Source organism: Scomber scombrus, chromosome 19, assembly GCF_963691925.1.
Source record: "Scomber scombrus chromosome 19, fScoSco1.1, whole genome shotgun sequence".
Lineage (NCBI taxonomy): Eukaryota > Metazoa > Chordata > Actinopteri > Scombriformes > Scombridae > Scomber > Scomber scombrus.
The window spans coordinates 21808569-21826828 of NC_084988.1; the positions used below are offsets into that span (position 1 = coordinate 21808569).

The window sequence follows — 18260 nt, forward strand, 5'->3', positions numbered from 1 at the left end:
TTCAGATTTGCGACTCAGGCACGCTCTGAATCATCAGCCTGCCGTTGTTTGACTACAGTAACACAGTAACAGATTCTACCGCTCTCCACAGCATTTAGATTGAAGGGGGTCAGACAAAATCACATAATCTTTCCAAACCTGCACTGTCAGTTATGAGGGTTAATGTTTACTGCATTCAAGGGGTGCACCGTTAATGCTTTTTCTGATCCGAGCTCGGCTCCCTATTTTTTTTTTTTTTTTTTGAATGTACATCTGGGCTTTTACCAGAGACGACACACAGGCATTGTATTTCTTGTATCCAAATATACTTGACTGAAGCCCCCCTCCCCTCTTATATCACAAACTACTCTGAGTGAGTTTGCATGTGTTTGCCTTTTTTTTCTTCTTTTTTTTTTTAAGGCCTCACACACTTGAATGCTTAACCAACCTATCAAGAAACATTTTAAAATTATTCAAATAAGGGGAAATTGACCAATATGAAGCAGAAACAATGAAGGTATGCAGTCATATCCAAAACCAACATACTGAGCAGCACTATTCCATTGAAAGATTTTCTTTAAAAAAAAAAGGTGTTTTTGTCCTGATATTTTTGTATTAAAAGTAACCAAACTCTGAGTTTGGGCACATTGTTGTGTGTATGTGGCTCATATAGCAGATGGAGAGTAACTGTGTGTGTATGTGTGCGTGTCTGCGTGTGTGTGTGTGTGCGTGCGTGTATCGAGTGCTCTCCTTTAACCAAGAAGCATGTTTTATACATATAAATATACACAGTATATATTTTACATGCCATACAGCGCACATTATATTATTTATACAGCTGTGTCCACTTTGTATTTAAGGGCTCTACATCCAAGATTGCATGTTTGCTACCAAACTGCTCTATAATAATTTACCACTTCAACAATAAAGACATGGATGTGCCTTTTGGTTTGGGACTATTTTTTCTGTCTTTTTACGTATTGTGGGTGTGATAATGCTGCACACTGGAATGAGCACACTGTAAGAAGCTGAAATGTTTGGTTTATTAAAATAGTTCAGAAAAGAACTTCACATGTATAAAAGCAATTCAAAAATACAGTATTTCTCCTGAGTATGAAGAGCTCAGATGTACTTTGCTTGTGCTGCCTTGCTACCTTTATTACACTACATTTCCCACTCATACAGTATAGTCATTATTTTGTCACTGGTTATTAAAAAAAAGAGTAAAGTGTGGGTTTAATACTGAGGTAAAAACAATATAAAAAAGCACATTTTATGGGTCAGTATTACAAAAGCTGCTTAGATAACCGCTGTCCCCCTTCAGCTTCGTCTTCCAGTCACCAGCTGCGTCCACAGTAACAGAGTAAACTCTTTGGTGAACAGCAGGTTTACGAAACAGCAAGTCGAGATCCAAACTTTTAAAAAAGCTTTTCAGTCGTCTTTCTTGGCGCTGGCGCTGCTGCGTCTCTGGTAGTAAATCACTGTGAGCAGCACCCACAGGTTCAGCAGGGTCATGGCGATGAAGCGCACCAGAACTGTGCCGAAGGAAGACGTTTGATTAGATCGGAGATGGCAGGTAGACGCATTAAAGTAGAGCCAGAACACTGAGGGCTTTAAGATGTTAACACTACACTTCCTCCTCCTTCCACACTATACTTTTGGCCTAAATACTGGCTGAATTTCAAATTTTAAAGTCTCAATAATGGTATTTTCAAAACTTTTTTTTTCTTTCCTTTAAGTAGCTGTGTTAGTTTTCACCTGAAATTAAAAAAAAGTGAGGATATCAGTAGTGATTGTGTAGCTTATCTTTTATTTAAAAAACTGTTAAGTGTTGCTTAACAAAGAAGCTGTTACAGCAGGTTGAGTTTCTGCATTCTTCCTCTTAAAAGGAGAATGTAAATGATATAAAATGCATCCAAAACTTGCATTTAAAAGCTTCTTTTCCCCCAAAAAAATCTGAGAGTCAACATCACATTTTATATTTTACATTAGTAGTGAACTTTAGCTGTCTGAGCCCCCCAAAAGCTGCCTGTTCTGCTCCCTGCAATTCCTCCTAATGCAACCACAAAAACGCCTTCGCTCATGAAAACTATCATGCTAGATATTTACAAGACAAATCTTTTGAAACGGATCCCTCAAATCATTTCAAATTCTCATCTGGGTTTTACCACACGTCCCGCAGCCGTTTGTGATTCAGTCTGACTTACCCTGTGTGTCTCCAGTCGTCACAGTGGTGGTGTAAATCCTCGCTGAAACAAAAGGGAGTGAGCCAAGTTAATGACAACCTCGTTATCCAAGAGAGAGACAACGTCTAATATTTAATTAATGAAGCGATGAATTGCTAATTTATTCAATTAGGAGCCGAGTAAATAATAGAATACATATTCATGGGGTGAAACATTACTGTAAGTGTACTTTGGGGAGGAGAGGAGAGAAAAAGTCTGAATTCATTAGGAATCAGACGGAGAGATGAAAAAGATAGTGACATTTATTTTGACTGTTTTTGGATGCGTATTAATCACATCACAGATCAAGACTACACCAGGGAGTCTTAATTAACCTTAATTAACCAGAACCTAATGAGACATTTTCTACACATTTCACACAATTATACATTTAATGTGCTACTTATTGTGGGGTCCAAGTATTATTAATTATTATCATGGGTTTCAGTGACCAAAAGATGCTCAAGCATGCCAACATTAAACTTTGTTGTCATTAAATAATCAAATATAAAGAGTGATGGCAGAATTGGACAAGCAGAAGTTGAGATATCCTGATTGTTTATCTCTATGATTGAAATCCTGAATCAGTTCTTTCTGGAATGTACTCACCCATGCATGTGTAGGTAGCCATACCCCAGGAGAGGGCGCTAACCTGTCCCGCATCCTTAGACTTCCACAGGCATTGCAGCTGGGCAAACTTACTGCCTGCACTGATGAATGTGCACAGACTCTGAGAAAAGAGAGAGAGGAGGTCAGGCTGTATACAGGTGAAGAGAAACTCTCAGATGCTACATATTGTATAAATTACACTGTTTAACATTATAATTCAGCTTAAGATTTCCAACACTTTATAGTCTGTAAAAAACGTTTAAAAGTCAGTTGCAGTCCGGTGACTCCAGCACACAGGTTCACTGCTGTTATCTAATTATATGCAAATACACCTTTAGACTCATTCATCTCATTAACTAAAAAGACCGGTTGGCATTTATAAGGTCTGAGTGTCGTTCTTGGGGTGCAATGAGGTCTGGAGAACTGGATAACTAGATTCTGATCAAACCTGCACCTCATTACTAACTGCTGACTCATCATTCCTTTGCTTAATCTGTGATTTTAAAGAGTTTTCATTACCATAGCCAAATCTATGATCCACTTCTCCACAGTGAGGATCCTCCAACCCCCGATGAACCTGAACAACAGCGGGTTAAGGCAAATAACCTGCGACATACAGAGGTATCAAGTGATTTTCTTCAATGTTGAATGAACACTTTCACATGTAGGGGTGTTTAAAAGTGAGATTGTGCACAGGTGGAAGGATACACTATGGCGTAGATGAGGCTGTAGCGCAGTTTGCCGCTGTAGCGGAGAACCAGGATGAGAAGAACCACGTCTGAGGAAACAGCAGGTTATAAACACACTCCACTTTAGGATAAATGATCAACACGGTGCAAAGAGTTGTTTTTACTGTCTCATTAACTCCTCCAGAATCTAATCTCTCTGCTTTAAACAGCTTAAACTCACTCTGAAGGACACACAAACACATATCTCTGTTGAGATGTCACTATTATTTCTGTCTCTTAGAGGCCACTGAGAGGTTTGGGTTTGCTCAGAACAGAGATTATGTGTTATTGTGGTTCCCAGTGGTTATAAATACAGGTCAATAAATGCCACAGGAACCTTAATGCAGCTTTCAGTTCACACCCATGTCTAGCCATTTGTTTCCACGCTACCCAATGAGGAAACAACACTGTCTCACATGATATTAATTATTGCCCACATTAACCATAAGGATGATCTATTAATTTTCTGTCAATGGGCGTTAAATCATCAATTTAAATATAAAGGATTGTGCAGATGTGTTCTATATATGAATTTAACCACTGGCTCCAAAATTGGCTCCAAATTCGAGGTTTTACAGATTAGCAGAGAAGGTGACACATTTGCTTACAAAATGAGAAATCGCACTTCTTACTGTCATGTTTTTGCACCCCAAAATAATTATGAACTTGACTCTTACTACTGTGCTGTAGTCCAGTTGGTCGTACTGTAAAAGTGCGACAGTGTGGGAGGTAAGGACAACTCACCTTGAGCGATGAGAATGGGATATTCCAGGTACGTTGGAGGAGGGTAGTCATAATACATCTGATAGGTCACAAAAACAATGTACCTGTGAAGCAGATGAATTATATTACATTGTATTGTAGCGTTCAGTATGGAGCAGTAAATATGGCAGAAAGCGGATGCTGAGATCACTATCAGCTGCTCATGCTTCCCTAAAGCTCAGGCAGTATGACTAATGAAGTTTAATGGACAAACAGTGGCGGTGGATTCTTTACCGGGAGCGGCTTGGTTTCATATGATCTGCAAACATGGTGAAATATCAGTGATTGTCTGAATCAAGAGGGTGTTGTCGTGACTCTGTGGAGGATCCTGTTTGCCAGGCTAACATGCAGCCAGATACATAATGGTGCATCGTTGTTTCTATGTGCTAACAAGGTGAAGGTGCCATGGTGATAAACAATGAAAACAAGTTAAAGCTGCATGAGGGTCATTTCACAAGATCTACAGTCCCAGTTACAAGTTTCTATGTCCAAATTCGACTGGTACTCTATGTGAATAAAGATCAGCATGAGCCCAATCTACGGAAGTTTGGAACTGACATAAATAACAAATTAAGTTTTCCGCTATTGGATGATTGAGTAGTTTTTATTACAAAGCAGGTGGGAAATTTAGTCCGAAAACTATAAAATCGCATCGATAAAACAATAAATATCAACAAAACCCGACTGCATGCTGATAAAAAATAAAAACCAACGCTTTTAACTGTGTCGTGCAATAAAATATTACTTATTGCACCTTTAAAATTGAGATGCGGGACAAATGCTCTGAGTGGAGATTTTACCCCACAGATTCATTAAGGTGGACAAAGGTGAAAGTGAGGTAGTTTTCAGGATTGCGGCTCCTTTTTTTTTTTTTTTAGCAATTTAGGTTGATAAAATGAATTTATCACTGCATAAACTTCTTACCCGGTGCAGCTTTAAGGCTTGACTGTTTTACTGTTGCATGCACAATGACAGCAGGCTATCACTCACCAGCATAGTAGAGACATTTACTGCCAGGCACAGAGGAAAGAGAGGACATTGAGATACTATACAGCCTTAAATACACAACATTGCTCAGTCCCAAACTCTGAGACAAATTGTTCCTGCTATATAAAGTCCCTACAGTGAATACTTAGATGTAAATTTGAGTAAGATTCATACAGAATATACCTGATTCAAAACATCCTCCTGCTTCTTTAGTGTCAACACTTTGTTTACTAGTCCACTGCAGTGATTTCAGTCCCCCTGCTTCACACACAGATGTTGGGACAGACGGATCAAACTGAGGCCAAATTACCCTGTCCTCAATAAATCAACCCAAATCCCGGCTGTGTAAACAAAAACACAATTGTTAAATGTTATAAAGCCACCGCAGTAGGATTATTGTTTATTGGAAGCCGGCTTTTCAGTTGGTTGCCTTTAAACTCAGTCGGGGTAAGCCTATGGTATCCAATGTGGATTACAGCCTAATATTTTTTGTTCATTTTTTATATTATATGTCATTATACACTATGTATATAATCATTAAACGATGGATAATAACTTCTTTTTTTTTTTAATGATCTCACTATTCTCAGTTTATTATGCACACAGTATATAATCAGTATATAATTACTACACAATTTATAATAGTAAACTTTTGTATTTTACTATTTAACTGTTTATCTTAATATATTCTGTTGAGTGTGTGATGTGTGCTGGATGCTTTAATTTCCCTCAGGACTAATACAGTAGCCTATTTATAATCTTATAATCCATGTCTATCTATATACAAACATATTAAATAATGGTTTTTTTTATCAATAAAAGGTTTAAATGGTTACAATTTGAATGCCGAATTCATAAGTAGATAACGAGGGTTAAGTACATGCGTTCAATTATGGTGAATGAAATGTGCGCTTTTACCCATGACGAAGGTTACATTAAATTAGAAGAATTTTGAATGGAGTTTGGTGGAGCGCTTCACTTCCCATCGCTGATGAGCGCGATGAAGATCAGGAAGACAACACTTCACCTTGATTCAATCATTTTAAATCATCCACCGTACAACCTCACACTGCTCACTTTGTAATGCAGGTAAGTGACTTTAAATGACACACTTCTTAAATCACAAAACGGCTTTTAAACCCCCAAAACTGAACTTCTGTTAAAAAATAAATAAAAGAAAATCACATACCCGACGAGCTCGAGGAGAAGGCTGTTGAAACTAACTCCCCCCGCTGCTTTTGCTCGCATCAGTACAAAAATTTGCGGAAACTTCAGCACCATGCACACACACAAGGTGCTGAAGTTAGCGAAGTGTAACAAACTCTCCATCTGCATCGTGTGGAGATGGAAACACAACAAGAGTGAATTTGGAAAAGAAAAGCTTAGGAAAAGTGGGTCAAAACTCGCAGCAACCAGATGCTGCTGCTGCTGCTGCTGAGCTGTCACCACAGTCAAGTCAGCGGGAAGCAGAAAGCGTTTACGGAGTGGACATTCAAAATAAAAGTAAAACTCATTTGTGCACTTGTGTGATAGATAGATAGACTGACTGACTGACTGACTGACTGACTGACTGACTGACTGACAGACAGACAGATGTGCCGGCAGTGTGTGTGTGTGTGGTACATTAACATAGATTAGATTAGTAGATTAGAGCAGGTTGGTACTCTGCATGGCCATCAGTGTATGAATGGGTGAATGTGACATGTAGTGTAAAAAGCACTTTGAATAGTCAGAAGACTAAAGAGGCGTTATATAAATGCTATCCATTTACCATTTTATCAAAAATAACTACATATAAACCTTTATGTTGAAGGCTGTGGTGTTTATTTCCTTTATGATTCTAGGAGCTTGATATAGTTTCCTGTCAGCCGGCATCTTTTCTCACTTCCGCATACCTTCACTGAAAGCTGATTGGGTGGTTTTGAGCACAAGTAAGACCAAAGCTTTTTTAAATTCTCACCTGATTAAAGTGTGATGTTTCTGATTCTGCACTACACCATTTATTGAAAGTCACACGGTGGAGATAGCATCACTTTAACACACACAGACAACATTTGGGTTTATTCCAAGTTTAGGCTTTATAAATGGCACAGTAACCTACTGTCTGGTGTAGGTTTACAGCACCAGTGAAAGATTTGGTATCATCTCCAACATTGAACATAAGATCAGTCAGCACACTCACACTTTAAATGCAAAACCTTTATTTCAATGAGATATAGACTCTGATTATAATGCAACATCCAGATCTTACAACCATCTGATACGTTTTTCAAATTTATTGGGGACCAACATTTTAAATGTCATCAAATTTAGACAAAGGAGCATTGATTAATACAACATGAAATAAACAATTTCACCCAATGCAATACAAAAGAACAATATAAAAACCTGAGATATGCCGGGTTCACATAAAGTGCAGGTCGTTAAAAAAAAAAAAAAGCTTTGATAAAAATCACCAAAAGGAAATTATTATAATTCCATGGGTCTACCATGGAAAATGGCTTAAAGATCCTGGAAGATATGTAACAGCTATTTTAGGCATTTTAAAATCATAAAATAATGAAATAAAATTCAACACAAACAATATATAATTTGTTCTAACAGCGTCAGCAAGTAAGATCCTTACATGGTAAATTCTTCAGATAGAGCTGTTAAACTGTATTCTATGGGGTTTTTGTCATTAGGAAGGATACAGCTGCTCTATGCCTGCTTTTAAGATTTTATTGCCCCTGCAACACTAGTAGAGTACACAGGCCTTTGACGGAGGAGAGTACTAGTGATGCAACCTTTCACTCATCCAACTTTTAACAGGTATCTTGTTAGATTATCAAGTATCTGATTAAATACCTCATGGAGCTGAATGCGACCTGCCTGTTTCTCTCCTTCTTGTCTGTCTTTACAGGTGAGAAAATGCCTTTAACTTTTATGATCAATAACTGAAATGGGCAGATGTAGGACAGCAAACATCATATTCTTACTACTCCTGACTTCTCCTCTAATATGGCTTCTAAGTAAATGTCTGTATTTTACTTTAAATTCATGCTCCATTACCATGACACAAAGCTAAAAACAACAAACACAGCATCAAATCTAAACTCACTTAGCTACATGGCGAGTACAACACCAAGCTAAACCCAGTGGAGCTCTCTAAGGACAGTACTGTCCAAGCTTCGCTGAGTCCAGGTTAAAAGAAGAACCTGATGTGCGACAGTCCAGATGTGAAGTGACTCATCTCCAGAGCTGTCTAGTAGGGCAGGATATCTGGATCCTGCTTGCGCCTGTTATGGCTTCCAGACCAGAGGAGCAACCTGTCCAGTTTGACCAGTTCACTCCCCAGCGGAGTGGACAGTCTGCTACCACACATCTGGTTGCTGGTGTTGGGGACACGTTTAGAGAAGAGTGACACGTAGCTGGGTAAAGGCTCCCTTGGCCTCAGTTGTCCCTAAAAGGTGAAGTCACAGTCAGATAGTTGCAATCTAATGGGGACATATGAGATCTAAAGCAATACATACAATACTGTCAATCAATCAATCAATCAATCTTTATTTGTATAGCGCCAAATCACACCAAAGTTATCTCAAGGCACTTTACACATAGAGCAGGTCAGCAGCACTGGTAGTCTACTGAGTGTTATACATGGTTACTTCAGGTTGATGTACAATTATAAAGTATTGTATTGTCAGTAGGTCAAATATTGTATCGCACAGTGCTGAGAATGTCATGACAGTTTTAGTTTTTGAGCATGAGTGTATAAATATATAGGCATGTCAATTTGAATATTCTGAGTTTAGTGTTTTCTGCACTGGAAAAGGAGTTAAGGTATGGTTAAACTGCACTAAATACATTCATTTCAAAGCAAAACTCATTTCATAAAGGAATCATAAATTATTATCATTTATGCATTTTACACACACACACACACACACACACACACACACACACACACACACACACACACACACACGCACACACACACACACACACACACACACACGCTCTTACCATCTGATCATAGTTCCTGAGAAAGCTCCAGTTCCTCTCCCTGTGGATCATAATGTATTAGTTAAGTGCTCATGACTAAAATGATCTGCCACAACTTCAACTGACTCCAAGATTTTAATTTATAAACCGACAGAAATAAAATCACATCAGTCCAGTGGTGGAAGAAGTACTCAGAACCTTTACTTAAGTACCAGTTCAATGATGTAAATACTCCATAACAAGTAAAAGTACTGCATGAGAATATCCTACCTATATGAGCTTGTTAAAGTATTACAGTAAAAGTACTGCAGTATTATGAGCTTGATGTAGTATGCAGTATTACAGTAAAAGTACTGCAGTATTATGAGTGATGTAGTATGCAGTATTACAGTAAAAGTACTGCAGTATTATGAGTGATGTAGTATGCAGTATTACAGTAAAAGTACTTGGGGCCCCCAAGGGAAACAAAGTCCTGATACACAAATCAGTTTTCAGTTTTTGGACTTTTTCCTCTAATAATTTATTTTTTGCTGAAATATTGGATCATTTGAACATTTATTAAAATGAAACCATGTGAGAAATTTAAAGGGAAAAATCACTTTTTAGTGGAGCTGTTATCCAGTGTGTCAAATCTTCATCTGAAAAGTAACCAAAGCTGTCAAATAAATGTAGTGGAGTGGAAACTACAATATTTCCCTCTGAAATGTAGTGGAGTGGAAAATTGAAAAACTTAAAGGACAAGTACATCAAAATTGCACTTTTGCATCTACAATACTTGAGTAAATATACTTAGTTACTTTCCACCACTGGTCTTATCAAACTGATCAGACTTGTACTGATGATCTGGCTCATTAAATACATGTGATCATATCATAACTTGCTCCTCACCATTCTCTGACTCCTCTCCTCTCAGTCCACACCAGCTCTTTCCACACCTGGTCCTGTTTAACAGTATCGCTCCTGTCTGCATTATGAGCTGAAGTCATCGTGTCTCCTTTACCGTAGCGACTTGTGTCCGCAGCTGGCTGGCTTGTTGTCGGCCTGTTCCCGGTGGATCGCTCCGGTAGCCGGTATCCAGCAGAGGAAACACGTCTAACATTGTTCATCTCCATCCTGCTGGCTCTATGAAGAAAAAATGTAACTGTTCCACTTGTAAAATTGATCAAAAGTCAGTTTTTCGTGCGCAAGTAAGCAGAGTGTTGATCAAATCACTGCCAGTACTCAAGCCGTTTTGTTTACGTTTCCATGGAGACCGTGTTCAGGCAATTATAATGTGTTCACCAGCTGAGGACAAATAACAGCAATAGGAAAGAATGAATAACTACTTCTGTGGTAGAAATTTCACAGTCAGTCTTAAATTGATTTTATTTGTTATTATAAATATGTTGAAATAAATTTGGTTTGTTTCTATGTAATCATATTATCTTCTGTAATATTGTGTGATTTTTAACATTTTTAGGTGGAGGCTTTAAATAAGCCCATTTGGGGTTTCTGCCTCTCCCTGCACTGTATATTATCTTTCATTATCTGTCTTTTTTGTGTGTGTAATTTTTGCGCAAAAAAAAAATAAAAAAAAAATAAATAAACTAAAATCAATAGAAATGAATGGATTAAAACTCAATATCAAGATCATTTAAAAAATACACTACAAATCGAAACAAAGCTAATGTTTGTGTGTGTTACATTGGTTTTATTTCAAAAACATTCAACAGCTTCCCTCTTCCTTTATCATTCATACTGACACACACACACACACACACACACACACACACACACACACACACACACACACACACACACACACACACACACACACACACACACACACACACACACACACACACACACACACACACACAAAGATATTCCTGCAGTGCAGAAAGTGACAGGTGTTTGGAAAAGGATGAATGCCTCTGACTGCTACAGGAGCAGACCCAGACTTGAACCAGTGAGACTTGTTAGAGTACCGCAGTGTCAACCAGCAAAGGCCAAGTTCTCAGACAGGCAGGCGCAGGTGTAAGGGCTCTGCAGGTTTAATAAACAGCATGCAGCCTCCACCAGTCTCTCTGAATGTGGCCTTTCTGAACGGACATGACAGGTGTCCGCAATCTCATGCTGCTGCCTCAGGGAAGCTACCATCTGCCAAACGGACACTGTTTTTATTTCCTATATATGTTGAGCATGCTCCAACAACATTCTTTGTGCACTTGTGTGTGGACATAGCCTCCCCCTCCCCTGTCTCCCCCAGCTGTGAGTGATAATAATGGATGTGTTAGGTTTAAAACTGTCTGGATGTTCAGCCTTGCTATATGTTTCTGCTCACTAATAATAAGTAAAATGCAGAGTTTCTTTTCACATTCTTCAGCTGCAAATGGACCACTCCTGTTTTTACTCTGCCTGGCTTGTTCGCTTGCCCTTTGTCTCTTCCTCCTCCTTTCAGGAAGCAACAAGGCAGAGTGGAGGTCATCAGCCAGAAGCAGCTCACCTGCTCTTCCATTAGCAACATTCTTTCTTTGTTTGTTTCATTTGTAGCCCTCAACATTTTTTCCCCTCATCCATGCATTCCCATACACGACTGATGCTACTGATTCAACATGTACAGTTTTGGTTTAGTAATATACTTACTAAGTTACTTTAATAAGTTACATTTGTTTTTTATTTAAACGCGTGTTCTCCCTCCTTCTTTGTCTGAACTCTGACCCAATTCACGAAAAGCCAAATCTGATCCAATATTTAACTTACAAAAGTGTGATGTGGAAATTTGAAACCTCCAGTGCACAAACACTGACAATGGACCTTACATTGCAGTAGGAGACATCTTGTGTCCAGCAGTCAAACTTCTAAAATGAAAAATATGTACACATTTATAGATTCTGGAATGTTTAATGAGGAGAAAGAGTAGATGTTATTCTAACCTGGTAATTTAACTTTTTTTATGGACTATCAGACACAAATTATTATTTAAAGAATAGTGATTTATATACATATTATGGTCTTAAAACATGTCTGGAGAGGATCTATAAGTAAGCACCTAATGTTACCTAACATTTATATGCCATGACTACAGACTGTTATTTGCACTTATTATTTAAATGACAGGCCTACAGACTGTTATTTGCACCTAACATTTAAAGAGCAGGTTTACAGACTCTTATTTGCACCTAAAATTTAAATGGCAGGCATACAAAGTCTATTTTGTTTCTAACATTTAAAGAGTAGGCCTACATGGGTGTGTATGTTGTGGTTTTATTACATTTATTTTTAATCCCGGAAGTTACACAAAAATGCGCTTTTGTTGTGAAACCTGACCGGATGTGTCATAGCTATGTAGCATGCAGTGAAATTGGCGGAAATTAAATCCGCCTCTAGCTTTTCTAGTCATATTCCCTATGAGCGAAGTGAAACGAGCAGCAAGGTCAAGGTAACGCTTTTTTCTTATGTTTCTTAACGCACTGTTAGCTACCTGTCTACGTGACGCTGTTTATTCCTATTCGTGGTCGTTACGTGTTTTTTTATTCAGCTCGAAGGCTTGGCCCAATGTTGGATATGCTAGATAACATTAACATTACCTCTGACAGGAGCTAGCCTGAGTGAAGATGAGAGAGAGGAGGACACTTTTTTTTTAATCTCTCCTGGCAACTTTTTCCACAGTGCATGAGCGTCAAATTAGTGACTGCTAAATGCTTTCATTTACCAAACATGGACCAAATAAATACGACACACTGTAGCTTTCATTACGACCCAACCGGTATTTTAACATATGCTAGCCGGCTAACACTTCACTGTCAGCTATCTGGGTTAAATAGCAGTGGTGTTAACAGCTAAAGTTAAATGCTAAATGAATTAAATAAGCTCACATGCGTCTGGGGCTGGTGTATGTCAGGCGACACAGTATAGTTTATCAATGTTATATTATTGCTATGGAGCTATGGACTTGTAAAGTAGTGGAGTGCACACAGGTGTTTTCAATGATGTATGATTAGCTCATTCCTGAGGTTGGGTGGAGCTATGCTGACAATGACAGGATGTAACCAAACATGTACAACTATATAAACATAATAAAGGTGTCTGTTGGTGGAATATGGCTGAGCATTTCTAACAAGAGCCTCCTAATAATCTAAATTTCAGATTCACACACACACACACACACACACACACACACACACACACACACACACACACACACACACACACACACACACACACACACACACACACACACAGTGGAGGTAGTTAAAGTGACTGTCTGGAATAAGCAGGACTAAAGCATTTTTAGCTCAGAGTTTGAAATATGTCCAAGTATTGTGTGTTCATTAGCTCAGAGGGGAGGGGAGGGGAGGGGAGGGAGTGACATCACTGTCCCGACAAACAAGGAGAGGCTTATTGGGAAAAAGTAGGCCATTGTCCTGTCTCCCCACTGGAAAGTCCTAATCTCTAGATAGCCAGTCAGTGACCTCAGAGCAGAAGCAACTCCTCATCTTCTCTGTACAGTTAGTGCTGAGTGACTCATTTAATTCACCAATTATGTTGTGTGTGTCTTTTTCTTTAGTGTCAGACACAATAATTGTATTTAATTGCATGCACACAGTGACCACTGACCAGGTAGTTTTCCATTATAGAGAAGCTGGAGTTTAGCTGGAATGTTTAGCTCCTGATAAACAAACATTTTGAAATGTGTCTTTGGTTTAATTGTGATGGGGATGAGAGGTTTCACTGTTCATCTCACACCAATTAAGCGTAACCGTTGCACAGCAGCTTATGCTTATGTAGCCTTAACCCACTAAGGTGACCCTCACTCTGGCATCACATTAACACAATGTTTAACAGAGGCCAGCGTTTTAAACATGAGGTTTGCTGCACAAAAATTGCAGTGCGTGATGTATCTGTCCCTACTTGGCTAAGATACATCAATAAGCAGTCCATCTGATTAAAAACAATCTGAAAATACTGTCCAGCATTATAATAATAATAATAATAATAATAATAATAACGATGATAATAACATTTATTTATATAGCACTTTTCAAAGTGCTATACAGAAGAAATAAAACCAAATAAGGCAACAACCACAGCATTAATCACAGTATTTCGTCCTAAATTTGAATGTAAAGTCGGAAGTAAACATTTTTGACATGTCACATCAGGTGAGGTACAGATGTAAACAATGTAATTAATGCTGGCTGAATTCCATTTAGCTGCTTCAGTTTCAGGGTCCTGGCTCAATGTCACACAAACTGTGTCCTAAATCACTCTCTTATTCACTCATTCACTACTTCCTGTATACTAAACACTACATAGTTCACTCAATAGTGAGCAGCAAATCAGCAGCATCATCATTTTGGACGCTAACTTAATTGTCATTATTTTGTGTTGTCACCATCAGCTGTAGAGTCATCATGTGATGGTAGTTTTTCTTTAAAAAGTGGAGCATTTCAGTGTGGTACATGCTATGGACACTACTGTTTTCCTTCCATTGTGGATCTATATAATGGAGATATTTACACACTTATACATACAATCAATCAGTCTTTATTTATATAGCGCCAAATCACAACAAAAGTCATCACATGGCACTTTACACATAGAGCAGGTCTGGACCACACTCTTTAAATTAATAAATAAGACACTCAAATAACATGGTGGAAGGTACATTTCAAACATTAAATAGTAAATATGGACTGATTTTAGACACTTGATTACAATGGAGCCATCATTAAAGTTATTAGTAACACCTGTGCTGCTGTGAAAAGGGGTCTACTGTTAGTCCCATTGCTCTTCTTTTCTTGCAATATTTTTCATATTCTTATTTATTTTAATTGTATATCCTGTCAGGCACTAGTTATGACACTTAACCTGGAATGAAGAGGCTGATTGTGAGGTTCAGCTCCCCCTCTCTAGGGAGTCATCATCTCGCCCCTTAGGTGCTTTAGCAGGGCGGATGCTCGCCGCGAAGGGGGGGATCAAACCCCCAAGCCTTCAGGGTGAAAGACAGCCCTCCTCCTAATCACAACCGCCCCCCTTTGCTGCCCTTTTACGCCGCGTGTGCTCGCGCTCTCACCCCGCTGCCACATTCCCCGCATTGTGACTCTCCACGGTCGGCCAGTCAGACGAGGCGGCCACCGGCGGACGCACGCACTCGGAAAGTAAGAGTGACATTCCCCGCCTCGGGGGAGAGTCAGAGGTGCAAACGCCATTCTTTGAAAGTAAGCAGGCTCTAAATAGCCACCGGACCTGCGAGTCAGGGGATCAACAGGGGGTGTAGCAGCAGAGAGAGAGAGAAAGAGAGAGAGAGAGGGGGTGTGTTATTGGAGATTGAGGAGAGGGGGACAGACTGTGTGCTTGGGGGTGCAGGGTGGGGGGGGGGGACGGCTCGGTTAGATGTTCTACTGGATCCAGTTTGTGTCTCTTGATTTTTTAGCTTAGCTGGATTTGTGGGAGACTCATGGAGATCAACAAGAAAGAGGATAAAGGAGATGATGACAGTGAGTGTTGGGTGTTTTTTGGGAAAGATTTTAGGCTAAGTGTTGCCCTCCCAGCTGTAGGCCTGTGTTTGTGCGTCTTAGTCCTTCTCCTCATCTTCCTGTTTCCTCCTACACTGTGTGTTTTATTTTAAGATCACGCTAGTAGTTTAGCCTGTACGCTCACCATAAACCTGTCTTTGTTTTTAAAGTCTCCTGAAGGAAAACTAATAATATCACTCGAGCTTAAGTTTAAATTTTGTCTGAGTCACATTCAGTGTGTGATCCACAGGCCTATGAATATATCTCACATTATCTTGTTGTTTTGACAGCTCACCGTAGACGCCTTTTAGTTCTCTACCACACTCATGACAACACATCACATAAGAGTATTACACGTCTTATTGTCCTGCAGTGTGTGTAAGACTCGAAACTGTTATTATTGCCTTTGGAATCTGCAGTATACAAGCAGAGTCTGCAGTTCTGGAATAATATCAACTTAAAAAAAAGTCAATAAGAATGTCACACTAATGTAAACAATAGCAAAACTATAGTTATTGTTATTTATTACTGTATATAGGTATTTTGTCTAAGCCGTAATCAGATACAGTAAACTGAAAAGCTCATTGTTTCCTGTGGATGTTGGCAGATCAAAGCTTCAGCGGAGTCACGTCTCCTCCATTTAAACAAGCGTAGTTGCTTTATTGAGATCAGACCTACTTGCGTTCTCAGAATAGGACTTCTAATATTGTTGCAGCCTCGGGCCCTGAGGGGGAGATGACAAAGGAGGATGTTTCACAGCCTGTCGAGGGGGACGCCGTCCTGGACTGCCACAGCATACTCTCCTCCTATCAGCGGCCGGTCATCCACCAGGTGGCATCTGCACCCATGCCCAGCGACTGTGGTGAGGACACACACACACACACACACACACACACACGGTCACGTACACATTCTGGACATACACACAGTGCCGTGATTGAAATGGAGGATGTCCTGTTGTCACGGTGACACTAAAAATAGTACCTGGGACAATTATAGGACAGCAGAGAAACTTATCAGTACACATGAAATAATTTAGTTTATGCGTCATGGAATATATATTTTAATTGTTAGGTGATAAAATTTGAAAAATGTGAGGTGGCACCAGCACGAGCCTTAAGCTTTGTCACACAAGCGCTCTCACACAAAAGATCAATCATAGGGCCTTTCTCAGTACAGAGTACGCCATGTTTGGAATTGTCTACTAGCTAGTTCAGACTTGGAAAGTTGGACTCAGTAGTACAAACTTGTGAGGAAGGGAGGAGGCAATATGATCGTACTGCAGTCAGAACAGCAGCGTACTTGCTGACAGCAGCATCTCAGCTTCAACACACCTACCTGACTCTACTGTGACATAATCATCTCAACTCAAAGCTCCACTAACACTTTTTATCTCACGAAAAATAACCTCACTGACAGAGAGATGCAGTATATTACATTATTCTGCCTGAAATGTCGTTATAGTAAAAATCCAAACTGTTATGTGGCTTAATAAAGTCAAAAAAAGAAAATATAGACTGATGTGTTCATTGTAATATATTTGTGTGTAAATGTGGTGTTATCTGTGCATACAGAGCCCCTGAGGCAGCAAAAAAACATAACGCTTCACTTTACATTCAGACACACTAATGTGGCAGCTACAACTGTTAGATTTAATCTGTGAGACCAATGTTTATCTTTCACATGAATCATGTCATGTACTGAAATACTACAGAGACATTAGAGCCAGCAGCAAACTACCAAAGAGCTGCACAGATCAGTTCATTGGATCATGTTCTCTCCGGGATGATTACGGATGTTGATTGGCTGATCATCTCAGGAGTTGAGCTGCTGGCAGCTGAGATGACAGACTAATTTTAGGCGGCCTGTGGCTCCAGCAAATTTCCCTAATAGGTGTTATTTGGATAAACTGAACACTTACTGAAAATCCAAATGGTTACTTTCTCACCTCAAAAAGTATTAAAACTTAATAAAGTGACATTAACAGTCCCAAAGGATTGGAGGGTGAGTATTAAGGAGAGCATATGAACTCAAAACAAATTGGATGTTTACTATGAGATATGTTCAAAGTGTATGTATGTATGTCCATTTCCATTGCAGTAGACCAATCAGAAACAGGTTTGCATTTGCACTGCAGTGACACAGTTATTGATTAAACAGTGAGAAATAAACAACAACAGTAACTCAACCAATGACTAAAAGAAAAATGAAAACTGATAAATGCCAAACACACAGATATAAGTACATTAAACAAGTAGTAGAACTTCAATGGTGGACTAGAGTGAGTCAGTGAAAGTTGTCCAACTATATTATGTAGAATGTAAAAATAACTTTTTAGACAATGGTTGTTAAGTTAAAAGAATGCTGACACAGTAAAAATGTGTGACATCACAGGCTTAGTAATATACTTACTACCGAACTGAACAGACTGTGCAAAGATTGGATATCACATTCTTATCATTGTGTTTTTTAAGTTGAAATAATGATTA

The 18260-nt window shown here is 39.1% G+C and overlaps 3 protein-coding genes across 5 annotated transcripts in view; 1 reads left to right on the plus strand and 2 right to left on the minus strand.

The window, feature by feature from the left end:
• Positions 1 to 1359: 1359 nt before the first annotated feature.
• Positions 1360 to 6669, minus strand: slc66a3 (solute carrier family 66 member 3). The gene is made up of 7 exons (XM_062439725.1): positions 6480 to 6669; positions 4286 to 4368; positions 3522 to 3591; positions 3333 to 3390; positions 2814 to 2934; positions 2187 to 2228; positions 1360 to 1514 (listed from the first exon to the last, which is right to left on the minus strand). The coding sequence occupies exons 1-7, from the start codon at positions 6623 to 6625 to the stop codon at positions 1411 to 1413; spliced, it is 624 nt and encodes a 207-aa protein (XP_062295709.1). The 5' UTR covers positions 6626 to 6669; the 3' UTR covers positions 1360 to 1410.
• Positions 6670 to 8534: 1865 nt separating this feature from the next.
• c19h2orf50 (chromosome 19 C2orf50 homolog) lies at positions 8535 to 10383 on the minus strand. The gene is made up of 3 exons (XM_062439793.1): positions 10160 to 10383; positions 9293 to 9332; positions 8535 to 8732 (listed from the first exon to the last, which is right to left on the minus strand). Exons 1-3 carry the CDS (start codon positions 10381 to 10383, stop codon positions 8535 to 8537), a joined length of 462 nt encoding a protein of 153 aa, XP_062295777.1.
• A 2234-nt stretch (positions 10384 to 12617) lies between these two features.
• Positions 12618 to 18260, plus strand: part of LOC134000724 (CAP-Gly domain-containing linker protein 4-like) — a 37154-nt gene continuing 31511 nt past the window's right edge. For all 3 annotated transcript variants that reach the window (XM_062440189.1, XM_062440187.1, XM_062440188.1), the window contains exons 1-2: positions 12618 to 12692; positions 16487 to 16633. In XM_062440189.1, the coding sequence (XP_062296173.1) occupies positions 16507 to 16633 (127 nt within the window). In that variant the 5' untranslated portion in view covers positions 12618 to 12692; positions 16487 to 16506. The remainder of the gene's footprint in view (positions 12693 to 16486; positions 16634 to 18260) is intronic.